The 12,580-nt window shown below is 51.0% G+C and overlaps 1 protein-coding gene across 10 annotated transcripts in view; it reads right to left on the bottom strand.

Moving 5' to 3' along the window:
* Positions 1-8,957, bottom strand: part of LOC118398941 (microtubule-actin cross-linking factor 1-like) — a 144,567-nt gene extending 135,610 nt beyond the window's left edge. For 5 of the 10 annotated variants that reach the window (XM_052471959.1, XM_052471956.1, XM_052471953.1 and 2 more), the window contains exon 1: positions 4,830-8,955. In XM_052471959.1, the coding sequence (XP_052327919.1) occupies positions 4,830-6,350 (1,521 nt within the window). In that variant the 5' untranslated portion in view covers positions 6,351-8,955. Of the gene's footprint in view, positions 1-4,829 lie in introns of all 10 variants that reach the window. The other 5 variants (XM_052471951.1, XM_052471954.1, XM_052471955.1 and 2 more) reach the window with 2 other exon arrangements.
* Between the last annotated feature and the right edge of the window lie 3,623 nt (positions 8,958-12,580).

Raw genomic sequence — 12,580 nt, 5'->3', positions numbered from 1 at the left:
ACGCACAGACACGCACGACACGCACAGACACGCACGCACACGCACGCACAGACACGCACGCACAGACACGCACACGCACGCACAGACACGCACGCACAGACACGCACGCACAGACACGCACAGACACGCACAGACACGCACAGACACGCACAGACACGCACGCGCACGCACGCACAGACACGCACAGACACGCACAGACACGCACGCACGCACGCACAGACACACGCAGAGACACGCACGCACGCACGCAGAGACACGCACGCACGCACAGACGCACACGCACGCACAGACACGCACAGACACGCACGCACACGCACGCACGGACACGCACGCGCACGGACACGCACGCACGGACACGCACGCACGCACGGACACGCACGCAAAAAAACGCACGCACGCACGGACACGCACTGGGAGCCTTTTCGATTCACGCACTTTGTTCCTATCCTCCACTTGTTTGGCCACGGAAACGCACGCACAGAGACGCACGCACAGGAACTCACTTTTCTTTTTCTCATTCAGACACGCACGCACAGAAACGCACGCACAGAAACGCACGCACAGACACGCACGCACAGACACGCACGCACAGACACGCACGCACAGACACGCACGCACAGCGAGTCGGCAGAAAAAAATATAGCCACATGCTAGTCGTCATACAAGCTCCTAAACCTGGGAGCCTTTTCTTTGATTCTTCTTGTCATCTTTGTTCCTATCCTCCATCTTGTTTGGCCTTTAATCAATAGGCCTTTCGCCAGAGCTGAGTGAAGCCAATCCTCACTTTTCTTTTTCTCATTCAGTCTCTCATTATTCTTCTTTATGTCTGGCCAGCTCATTAGCCTGTTTTCTCACCACAATATCCCCCTCTCCCACCCTCCCTCCCTCTCGCATTAATTTCTTTTTTTCCTGTCTCTCCCCTTCGCTCCGTTCCTCTCCAAAGGTGGCCTTCCAGCCTTCCCTTATCAGTCTGTTACCTCGGCTTGTCTCAGAAACGGCCTTGTTTGGATCAATCAGTCTCTCCTTCACATCAACCTCCCTCCCTCCCATCAACCTCCCTCCCTCCCATCAACCTCCCTCCCTCTCTCCCATCAACCTCCCTCCCTCTCTCCCATCAACCTCCCTCCCTCTCTCACATCAACCTCCCTCTCTCCCATCAACCTCCCTCCCTCCCATCAACCTCCCTCCCTCCCATCAACCTCCCTCCCTCCCATCAACCTCCCTCCCCCTCTCCCTCCCTCCCATCAACCTCCCTCCCTCCCACAACCTCCCTCCCTCCCATCAACCTCCCTCCCTCCCATCAACCTCCCTCCCCGTCAACCTCCCTCCCGTCAACCTCCCTCCCTCCCTCCCTCCCTCCCCACATCAACCTCCCTCACGACAACCTCCCTCCCTCACGACAACCTCCCTCCCTCACGACAACCTCCCTCCCTCACAACAACCTCCCTCCTCTCCTCCCTCCCTCCCTCACATCAACCTCCCTCCCTCCCTCACATCAACCTCCCTCCCTCCCTCCCTCCCCGACAACCTCCCTCCCTCCCCCGACAACCTCCCTCCCTCACGACCCTCCCCCCTCACGACAACCTCCCTCCCTCACGACAACCTCCCTCCCTCACGACAACCTCCCTCCCTCACGACAACCTCCCTCCCTCACGACAACCTCCCTCCCTCCCTCACATCAACCCTCCTCCCTCCCTCCCTCACATCAACCTCCCTCCCTCCCTCCCTCACATCAACCTCCCTCCCTCCCTCACATCAACCTCCCTCCCTCCCTCCCTCACATCAACCTCCCCCTCCCCCCTCCCTCCCATCTCCCTCCCTCCCCCTCTGTTCTGACTGACAAAGGGTGGCTGATGTATTGCTGTATCTGGCAGTGCCTGGTTCTGGTCATCATTATTCCTCCCTCATCCCTTTTTCCCCTCCTTCTCCTTCCCTGACTGTGTCTCTCAAGTGCTAATATAGTACAGCATGAAATTCCAGTGAGTGCCAGAAGACTGCAGTAACAGCCAAAAGAGAGGGGGGGAGGGAAGGAATGGCTTGGGAACGAGAGAGAGCAAAACCAGGCCTGCGTAAACTAATAAGGCCTTGCATGCTGAAGGAAAGCACATAAACCATACGCACCGACATCAAACACACGTGTAACCCAAAACACAGCTCCTCAGTGCCTGTGAGCCTCTCCCAGTAAAGATGATTAAGGCAAGGCCATACACTACAGGGAAACTCCATCACTTGGACTCTGGCTGAGCGCTCAAGTGACAGCCGATAAACAGAGCACGGCCTCGCTCTCCCATTCCACACCAAGGTACTGTACCATCCTGTGGAGCTCAGTTGCCCCCCTGCAACCCATAACCTGTTTTGAATACTGCAGCTGGTGATTGGACTGCAGGCCACATACATGTGTTGCCCGACTCCTCCTCTACGCAGTCGCATGTGATTCTTGAGGATCGGTGACACCACCACTCACAGCTTCAGGGACAGAATGGTAGTGCTATCACCATTGACAAGAATGGCATAAAAGCAAGACCCACTGTACATTGCTGGAGACACCGTGCCTAGGTCAGACACTAACAAACAGATTGCATTTAAACTAAAGGGGCCTTTGAAGCAGCAGGGTCAGGGAGTGGGCGTGGAGAGAGAGGGATGGATAGAGAGAGAGGGATGGATAGGATAGGATGGATAAAGAGAGGGGTGGATAGAGAGAGAGGGGTGGATGAGAGATCGGGAGAAGGAAAATGGAGGATAGGCAGGGACAGAAGGGATGTATCAGAGAGAGAGGGATGGACAAAGCAAGAGGGATGGATACATTGGGATGGATAGAGAGAGAGGGATGGATAGAAGAGATGGATAAAGAGAGGGGAGAAGGAAAATGGAGGAGGGGCAGGGAGAGAGAGGGATGTACAGAGAGAGAGGGATGGACAGAGAGAGAGGGATGGACAGAGAGAGAGGGATGGATAGAGAGAGAGGGATGGATAGAGAGATGGATAGAGAGAGAGAGGAGAAGGAAAATGGAGGATAGGCAGGGAGAGAGAGGGATGGATAGAGAGAGAGGGATGGACAGAGAGAGGGATGGATAGAGAGAGAGGGATGGATAGAGAGAGAGGGATGGATAGAGAGAGAGGGATGGATAGAGAGAGAGGGAGAAGGAAAATGGAGGATAGGCAGGGAGAGAGAGGGATGGACAGAGAGAGAGGGATGGATAGAGAGAGAGGGATGGATAGAGAGAGAGGGATGGATAGAGAGATGGATAGAGAGAGAGGGATGGATAGAGAGAGAGGGATGGATAGAGAGAGAGGGAGAAGGAAAATGGAGGATAGGCAGGGAGAGAGAGGGATGGACAGAGAGAGAGGGATGGATAGAGAGAGAGGGATGGATAGAGAGAGAGGGATGGATAGAGAGAGAGGGAGAAGGAAAATGGAGGATAGGCAGGGAGAGAGAGGGATGGACAGAGAGAGAGGGATGGATAGAGAGAGAGGGAGAAGGAAAATGGAGGATAGGCAGGGAGAGAGAGGGATGGACAGAGAGAGAGGGATGGATAGAGAGAGAGGGAGAAGGAAAATGGAGGATAGGCAGGGAGAGAGACGAGGACAGATTCAGATAGCTGATGGGGAGACGGAACGAGACGGACAGAATACACCAAATCCATTAAAAAAAGGGGAGAGAGGATTGGATAGGAACTGTTTGGAATCCCCCATGGGGCTAGATGCAGCAGTATACTGTTGATGAATGCACATCTGAAATCCCTACTTATTCAGATGAGGGTAGGCCAGACATTGCCAAAAAGGAAGGCAGGCAGGCACACACAACACACAGAATGAAAGCTAGAGAGAGCCAGGACTTGATCGTTTACCTGGCTAAAACGCTTGTAAACGGAGACCGGGCTCTAAGCACCTGCGTGCGTCTTGCAAAATGAGACACGCAGGCCCAAAGAAAATAGAACACCATACCATCACAGCATACATAATATACTGGCGGCTGGGTGCTACACATCGGCAGCCATGAAGGGAGTTTCCTGCTTTCAATGTACAGCACTTTGAGCAAGAAAGGTGCTCGGTCAATTAACTACCAATTGAGGGTTATTGTCGGTAACAGTGAAAGGGTCACCAACAACTGTGGGGTCAAATACCTACAATATAGTAGGCATAGAAATAGATTTCCTAGAACCGACATTACCATTCAAGTTAATGTAATTCTATTCCTATGACAGTAGGTCCTTTATTGAACAGCTTATTGTGATGGAGCTCAAATGAGGCCATTGAATCCCTCCACACACACACACACACACACACACACACACACACACACTTCTGTGAGCCGTATGATCTCATACACCAATACATCATTGCAAAATAACAAGCTTCAGTATGCTGTCAGGAACCTTGCTATTTGAGGCAACACACACACAGTCAAAAGTGACAGGGGAAAGAGTGGGTGGTGTGAGGAGAGAATGGGTGATCGAGAAGGAAAAGGGGGAGAGATGCAGAGATGGTCTGTGCTGTGCTGATTAGGCTCTGGGGACAGACCCAGGAAGGATGAGAAGACGCAGAGTGCCTTCTGCAGGGCTGATAATGACCAGGACACAAAACAACACACACAGCGAGAGGGACACAAAAGCACAAACTCTCTCTCTCACAAAGATGTGACACTAGTATACAAGACTTAAAAGGGCAACACATTCTTAAATATGCTCTCCCCCCCTGATCCTGGACAAAACCCCAAATACACGTAGACTACATTTCCACGAGTGTGAGTGAGTGAGTGAGTGAGTGAGTGAGTGAGTGAGTGAGTGAGTGAGTGAGAGTGAGTGAGTGAAAGAGAAAAAAATGCCCGACCTGAGGGAACTGCTTTGTGGGGACCTGGGGTGGAGATAGAGGACTGTCTGTTGCAGAGTCCAGTCCTTCTCTGGAGCTTTCCCAGTCTCCCTGGGTGGCGCCCCCTGCCTCTGGGGAGGTTAGTGGGAGGTCGCTGGCATAGCCTGAGGACAGAGGGTCCTGTAACGAGGGCCCCTCGACTTTCGTGGTTTCCTGGGTCCCCGTAAGGTTGGTAGTCATACTGGGACCTGAGGTGTCCATATTGTCTCTCCTTTGGGTCAGGCCAACCCTGCCTACCTGGGTGACGCTCCCAGTCGCTGGGGAGGTGAGTAGCAGATCGCTGGCATAGCCAAAGGCAAAAGGGTTCTGAATTAACAGCCCCTCTTGGACCTGGGCTGGTTTATCCAGACTAAGTTCCTTGACTTCTGTAGTTTCTTGGGTCCCCATCAGGAAAGCGGTCCTGGCATCCATTTTGGCTCTCCTGCTGTCCTTCTCAGACAGTTGTACTTTGTTTCCAGTCACTGTGCCTTCCTTGAATTTTGTCTTATTGAGACAGGAGGTGGTCATTTCAGCTCTCATGATGTCCTCCTCAGAAAGCTGTACTTTGAGGATGTTCCCAGTCACTGGGGATGCGGCTGGAGGTTCGGCACGCACCTCTACTTCCACCTCGTTGTCATGGTAACTGTCCCCTCTCCAAACTGGGGACCCAAAGTCACTGGGGTAGACTGTCCTTACAACACACAGCAAACCCCCCACCTCACGAATGTGGACCACCCCTTTGCGCTCCTTTTCCGTAGGGGTGTTAAAAACAGCCCCCTGCGTCCCCGCTACCCCGCCTTCATCCTCCACCTCTTTCTCCTCCTGTTCTCGTTTCTTTTCTCTTTCCCGCTCTTTCTTGGGTCTTTGTATGCAAGGCCTCTCCAGGACCCCTTGTTCTCTCTCCCTGACTTTGCAGACCTGACCCCCGCCAGGGGTGGTGTGCACCTGGGACGGGACAGCTGGGTCAGGGTTGTCAGGGTTGTCTAGGGTGGGGTTGCCACTGGGTTGCCCTTGGCTGCTTGAGGCATCTATGGTACTGCTCGTCCTCCCTTCCTCACTCCCAGCTCCGGGGTAGGACAGCCTTCTCCACACTGGGCTTGGCTCAGGGGACACTTCCAGCACTCTGCTACCACCCAACCCCCCCATGCTGTCACTTGTGGAGTCAGCACAGAGAGCACTGGGCAGCGGCAGTCTGGATTGAGTTTGAGCCTGAGGCACGGTTAAATTGCCGATTTTGGCGCCGACGTCACTCATAGTTTTGAACGACGCGGTGGTTGCCTCCGTGACGGTACCTTTGTCCTCTTCCTCCTCATCCTCTTCCTCTGGTATGTTGCTTATCCTTATGCTTTCCACTTCCGAGCCGACCGACGACCCTCCTTTCTGGTGCTTCTTCCCTTTGCGTCTCCGCCGGAAGCGGAGGCGTCGTTTGGGGTTGGGGGACAGTGGGGGGAAGCCGTGTCCTCCCTCCCTAGGAGGCCTCACACAACCCATGGAGCTTCCCATCTCAGATAGACAGTGAATGAAGGAGGGAAGGGAAGAGGCGGCAAAATTAGAAAGCAAAACAGAAGCGCTCTGGTGGACAGGCAGACGAGAGTAGCAGAGACTGACAGACGAATCTGATACCAAGGTGACACCTGCTCTCGGTGTGACGTGTAGCGACAGCCGGTTTAGATCTGGTTGCTTGCCAGGAGCATAGAAAAAAATGACAGAATGATAGAGCGAGGATGTGGGCTCTCGTCACCTTCTCACCTTCGGGTTCAGTCCACTCGGCTGAGGTGCTTGCTGCAGGCTTGCGTGTCACAGCTCTCGTCTCTCCGTAGGCGCTCCTCTCCCAGTCTTCCCTCCCCCCTCTTCTCTCTGCAGCTGTTGCCTCACCTCACACAGGCTCAGGAAACACCGCGATCAGCCCTAGCTGCTCTGGCTCGCTCTCCGAGGCCCCCACCTCTATGGGCAGGTCACGGACATCCCAGCACTCACTTCAAGGACAACCGAGGCAGAAACATGTCAGTAGACTCAGCACAGCATAAGAGAAAATCGATTTGGCTCAGGCTTTGGTAGTTCATTCATCCAAGGTTTGGCAGGTGAGAACGTAAGTCAACGTGGCTGATACATACTACATGTTGAATGAGGCTAGGAGACGGTGAGTCAGAGCACTGCAGATGTGTCCAGTTCAGCCAATCAGTCGTTTAACACACACAATATGTCGGACTGTGTTCCAGTAGTCCGTGGGGTCTCCTGCGTTGCCTGCGATGGAATCAGTGCTCGTCTCATCTCATAGCTGCAATTTCTTAGTGTGTGTGGTGCGAGGGAGCTGCAGTGCAGACACACACTCACACAAGCAGTGTGTCCGGCTCAGTGCACATCATACCAGTCGCTCGGCAACAAAAATAAAAATAAAAACAACTCAGGTCATCTGCAATTCTGCTCTGTTTCCGCAACCCTGCACACACGCGCTGTTTGTTTGCAATTTGTTTTCCCTGTCGTTCCAATGGTACTGTAATCCAAGTACTTTATCCAGGCTCGCCTCCAAGTACCCAGAATCATATATTATTAATACCTTGCCGCTCCTACGATAATTATATTGCTGTCAGCTCCTTAATGGTCAACAACACTCATAGTAGTAGCCGTGATAGCATTAGTCCTGTAGCAGCTGGTGGTGTACCATTCTGCTGCGGCAACATGCTACTATCCACTATCCAGATTGGAGGTGGGCGATAGTGGACAGTCAGCCAACACACCGGCAGCGTGTTCAAAACCTCAAATCAGAGCCTTGACGACGACGGCGGCGGCTCAGACTCCTCGCCATCTCCCACGGCCCCCCCCCACCCCCCTGTTCATGGAGTCGCTGTGTCATGTGACGCTTGATTAACTTCAGTTCACACGGTTGTTAACCACAGAGATCTCTTTGTCGTCTTAGTACGAAGGAAAACCTCCTGGGGGTGGGGGCGTTAGATGAGCGTTGAGTCAACGTTACGGTGCTGACTTGGAAGACTCCAGGTGATGAGGGTAACCATGGGACCAGGAAGAGAGGCGATGAGCTACTGAACTGTAGGCGTTACTTCCTTCTTCGACAATCCTTCAAATGACTGCAATCACGGAGAAGCCGGACAACTCTTGACAGTGGTCCGTGTAGTTTAGTCTCTGGTGCCCGGTTAAAATCCAGAGCACGTCGCGTTAGGGAGTAGAGATCATCCCCTTTAGCTTTCCAGACGTCACGTGGCCTCCCCCCTGGATAGCAGCCTTCCCCTTATGCTCCCTCCCACAAAGGATTGCTGGGAGAGCGTGCTCGTGGCTGGTGCTATCCAATCACTAACCCCTCAGTCCGTCTCCATCCTTGTCACCGTCTCTCAGCCAGGCAGAGGCTTTTCCCGTCATCCCTGCTGCAGCCGTCGTCGCGACACTGCTCCAGTATATAAAGCACCCACACTCATCCAGGTCTGTATGTGTTCCCAGTAGGAGTCCACAGGCGTGCACGCAAAGAGGGTCTGGTTGTAGACAACCAAGCAGATAGACAGGCGGTTGGGTTAAACATGCACTTCCATCTCCACTCGTCTCCTCTAGTCTGGTTGATCGAATTAGCAGTGGTGGCTGGGCTGGGCTAAGCTACAGGAGGCTAGGTCAGACTTTGTGAGGGTAGGTCCAGTGTCCCCCAGCTATAGCTGTCCCCCTGACGCGGCCAGTAAACGAGCAGCTGACTGGGTAAGGCAAAAGGCAGAGGATAAGTCCGGTAGTCTGGAGCTCCTTGGCTGGTTACAGAGAGAGATGGAGGAGGAGAGGGGGATTCGGATGAAGGGAGAACAAGGTCCCCGTCAGACAGGCATGGTCGGATTGATCCAATTTATACGGTGCTCCCCTGGGAGAGAAGGGAAATGTGTGTGCGTGTGCAGCCGAGGAGAGAGCAAGAGCGCGTCTGTGTGTGCCGACAGGGCTTGGCGATCCTCTGATCAGCTGTGGGTGTGTGTATGAATCCTCTGTGTGCGCGCATTTGAGTCGAGGCCTGTAGGTCCAAGGAAAGCCAGGAGACACAGTAACAGCAGGCAGCCTGTATTCCTCTCCCTCTCTCTCGCTGGCTTCTCTCGTTTGTTCTCTCCTTGGCTCGCAGGCAACGACAGAGGGAAACGCTTTATCTTCAGGCTTGCTTGCAGCTTCACTGCTCTAGCCCTCTCCTGCTCTCTTTCCCTCCCTCCCTTCTCATCCTATCCGCTTCCTCGTCACTCCCTCCCTCTCTCTCTGTGGCACACTCTGTGAGCTCAGAGCGCTTGTTATGACACTCGCACTTAGAGCACGAACAATATGTTTTTTGGGGATACGGATTCCGATTTTTGGGGGGTACAAAGCTCACCGATACGATATATCCGTCAATGGAGTGTTTCATAGCAGGGAAATTGAAAAGTGACATTTTTCCACACAGTTGTCAGAAATTGTCATCCAAAGGAGCAATTGTCCAAGAAATAGGCTTCAGATGTTAATTTGTTAAATTGTGACAATGACATCATGATAATGGCCTCAAATGTTCAGAACAGCATGAGATTTCATTTTTTTCATCCTATTTATTGAATATCAGTGAAATTGTGGTCCGATAGATTTTTTTTTTTTTTTTTTTAATCGGTAAAAATGCCAGGTGAACCGATTTTATCAGTTGCACACACACACAGAGAATCAGATTGAGGTGCTGCTACAGAGGAAGATCTGAATTGTTGCATCTCTGCAATACCGAGATCACCTCAATCTGATTCTCTGCCTCTCCTCCACACCTCTCCCCATCTATCCCTCCCCTGGTAAAATAGAGGACAAAAAGGAGGGGAAGGAGGATAGATATCAGGGGTAAGGAGGGAATGTTAAGTATTAAAGCAAGTGAGGGGGTGGGGATGAAGGAGTTTATAAAAAAGATCAAGAGGGATGAGAGATTAAATAAAAAAAACAGGCTGTTATGGCAGAGAAACAGAGAGACACAGAGAGAAACAGACAGAGACACAGAGAGAAGCAGAGAGAAACAGAGAGAAACAGACAGAGAGACACAGAGACAGAGCGACACAGAGAGACACAGAGAGACACAGAGAGAAACAGAGAGACACAGAGAGAAACAGACAGAGAGACAGAGAGAAGCAGAGAGAAACAGACAGAAATGCAAAAGAGCCTTTGCGCCAGTTCAGGATCCACCACTTTCACTGATGAGCCTTTTCAAACACACAGGCTTCAAGACGTGACAACCTCGTCTCCCACATAAACACAACCCTGATGCAGTACGGTCACGTGGTTGGTTATAGCCTTTACACTGTACTCTCACACCCCTTAAGACACTCAATAGCTCACTGTGTGTGTGGGTGGTGGACTGTACGAGCACACAACAAAACACACATCAAGAACCCCCCCCCCCCACACACACACACACACACACACACACACACACACAGCTTTGCATAGCAGCTTAGAGATCTACCCACAGACCAAAAAGAAATACCAACATAAACATAAACAATGCAGACTATTCTCCAGTGATGACAGATGGGCTACATGAGTCTCATTCACAGTGGAAACCAGTAATAAGGTCCCCGAGGCCTTCCCCATGGATATGATAGAACGGGCTGAACTCAGGCACTCCCCTGAGGGATCCTACACTGTACTGGACCAGCTCCATTAGGGATAATCATCAAGTCTAGCGCCAATGAGAGTATTTTACCAGATAATTATCTCCGTCACAACATATTTGGCATTCAGAGAGAATATAGGTTGCGTACAAGAGCAGATTTGAGGTCAGTTTTGATGTTTCACCTCTAAATGACGGCGGTTAGGAGATATATAGGGTAAGCTGGTCCTAGATTTGTGCTTTGGTAGCACTTTCTAATTTGAGCTTTCGCATAAGCAGGTCAGAGCTGGGTCTTGATGTATTTTGTATTAAAAAGGTTCTTCAGGGGAGGAATTACAGAAGCACAAATTAAAGAGCCAGGCCAGTGTGGATTAGCCAATCGCACGCAGCCACAGTTTAGGAAGAGTCAGGGATTGTGAGAGGCTGTGTAGTAGGCTGAGAGCATTGTTAGTGTGCCAGGTCATCTATGATGCTGGGATAAATGGGGACCCCTAGTGGTGAAAGTGAGGCGCTGCAGCCAGACTTGCATCACTGTTGCATCAGGGTAGATGTAAGCCTACTGAATTCACATAGTACTCAGTGGCATGGATGCCAAGCAAAGCCTGGCTTCCCTAAATATTTGACCAATACAATTGGCAAAATAATTTCTCTGTGTTTCCTGTCATTTTCCATAAATTCGCAAGTGGCTGAATCTCACGGGAGAAATGGTCCGAGCGAGGGAACCAGCGCCCCTCTGTCTCTGTATGTGTAGCCCATGTATCTGATGCTGTCTGGACAAAAAGAGTATCACATGTTGCCGCCGTAACATTTCATTGATTGATTCCAGCAAGAATTTGGCCTCCGTTGATAAAAAAATAAAATAAAGAGAGAGAAGATAATTAGCCAATCAGCATTGAGCCAAGCTCAACTTTGGGTTGTCCTGGTACAGCATTGCAAGGAACTGAGGCTAGCAGTAATAATTTTAGCTTGGTACCCTATGACAAGAAAAACTAGAAGTTCACTGTATGACAGAGCCATAGACCGTTTTGCCAACATAAAAGAGAGGATGGCATTGGCGTTTAACTTGTCTACAAGTAGGGTGAGTCAACAGTTGTTGTTTTACTAGCGCACACACACACACACACACACACACACACACACACACACACACACACACACACACACACACACACACACACACACACACACACACACACACACACACACACACACACGATATTTAGCAACATTGATTGTACTAAATAGTTTTTGGTATCTTTACGTTTGTTTTCAGTGTATTAAACTAAGCATATGTATCCCTGTTGATTTGATGATGTTTAAATGGTGCTGGAAGAGCAGTGGCAGTGCTCCTGTTGCCTTTGTGCTGACTTGCGGTAACGCCGTGGTTCTGAATTAGTAGTCGTTTCGTAAACTCTAGAAAACATGAACTTGCTTGACCCTGCTGCAGACGATTACTGTTTGTTACGTGCAATATTTGATTTGTGGACAGACGTTGCCCTCTGGCTTTGTGAGGAAACAAAACGGAGGTGTACAGGAGTTGAATTTATTCTGCCACTGTGTGTAATATTCCTGTTGTCACGGCCATACTGTATACAGTGGGGTATGAACGACTGGGTAATTGAGCAAACCACACAATTATCACAGCATTGGTTGTCATGTGACATTTTTTACTGGCTCTCTCACTGATTTTACCCACGCACCGCTATAAAACCCTCTTAGGCACCCCCTCCCCCATCTGCGATATCCACCCGTTCTGCCAGTCACATTCTATTAAAAGGTCCCCAGAGCGCACACACGTCCTTGGGTCGCTCCTCTTTTCAGTTCGCTGCAGCTAGCGGCTGGAACGAGTTGCAACAAACACTCAAACTGGACAGTTTAATCTCCATCTCTTCATTCAAAGACACAATCATGGACACTGACAGTTGGGACTGCTTTGCGTGATGTATTGTTGTCTCTACCTCCTTGCCCTAAGTGCCGTTGTCTGTGCCCAATAATGTTTGTGCCATGTTTTGTGCTGCTACCATGTTGTGCTGCTACCATGTTGTTGTCATGTTGTGTGGCTGCCTTGCTATGTTGTCTTAAGTCTCTCTTTAAATAGTGTTGTGTTTGTCTCTCTTGTCGTGATGTGTGTTTTGGACCTATATTT

The sequence above is a fragment of the Oncorhynchus keta genome, chromosome 20, assembly GCF_023373465.1.
Source record: "Oncorhynchus keta strain PuntledgeMale-10-30-2019 chromosome 20, Oket_V2, whole genome shotgun sequence".
NCBI lineage: Eukaryota > Metazoa > Chordata > Actinopteri > Salmoniformes > Salmonidae > Oncorhynchus > Oncorhynchus keta.
Note: the sequence above shows the minus strand (reverse complement) of the source record. Positions and strands in the feature narration are given on the sequence as shown.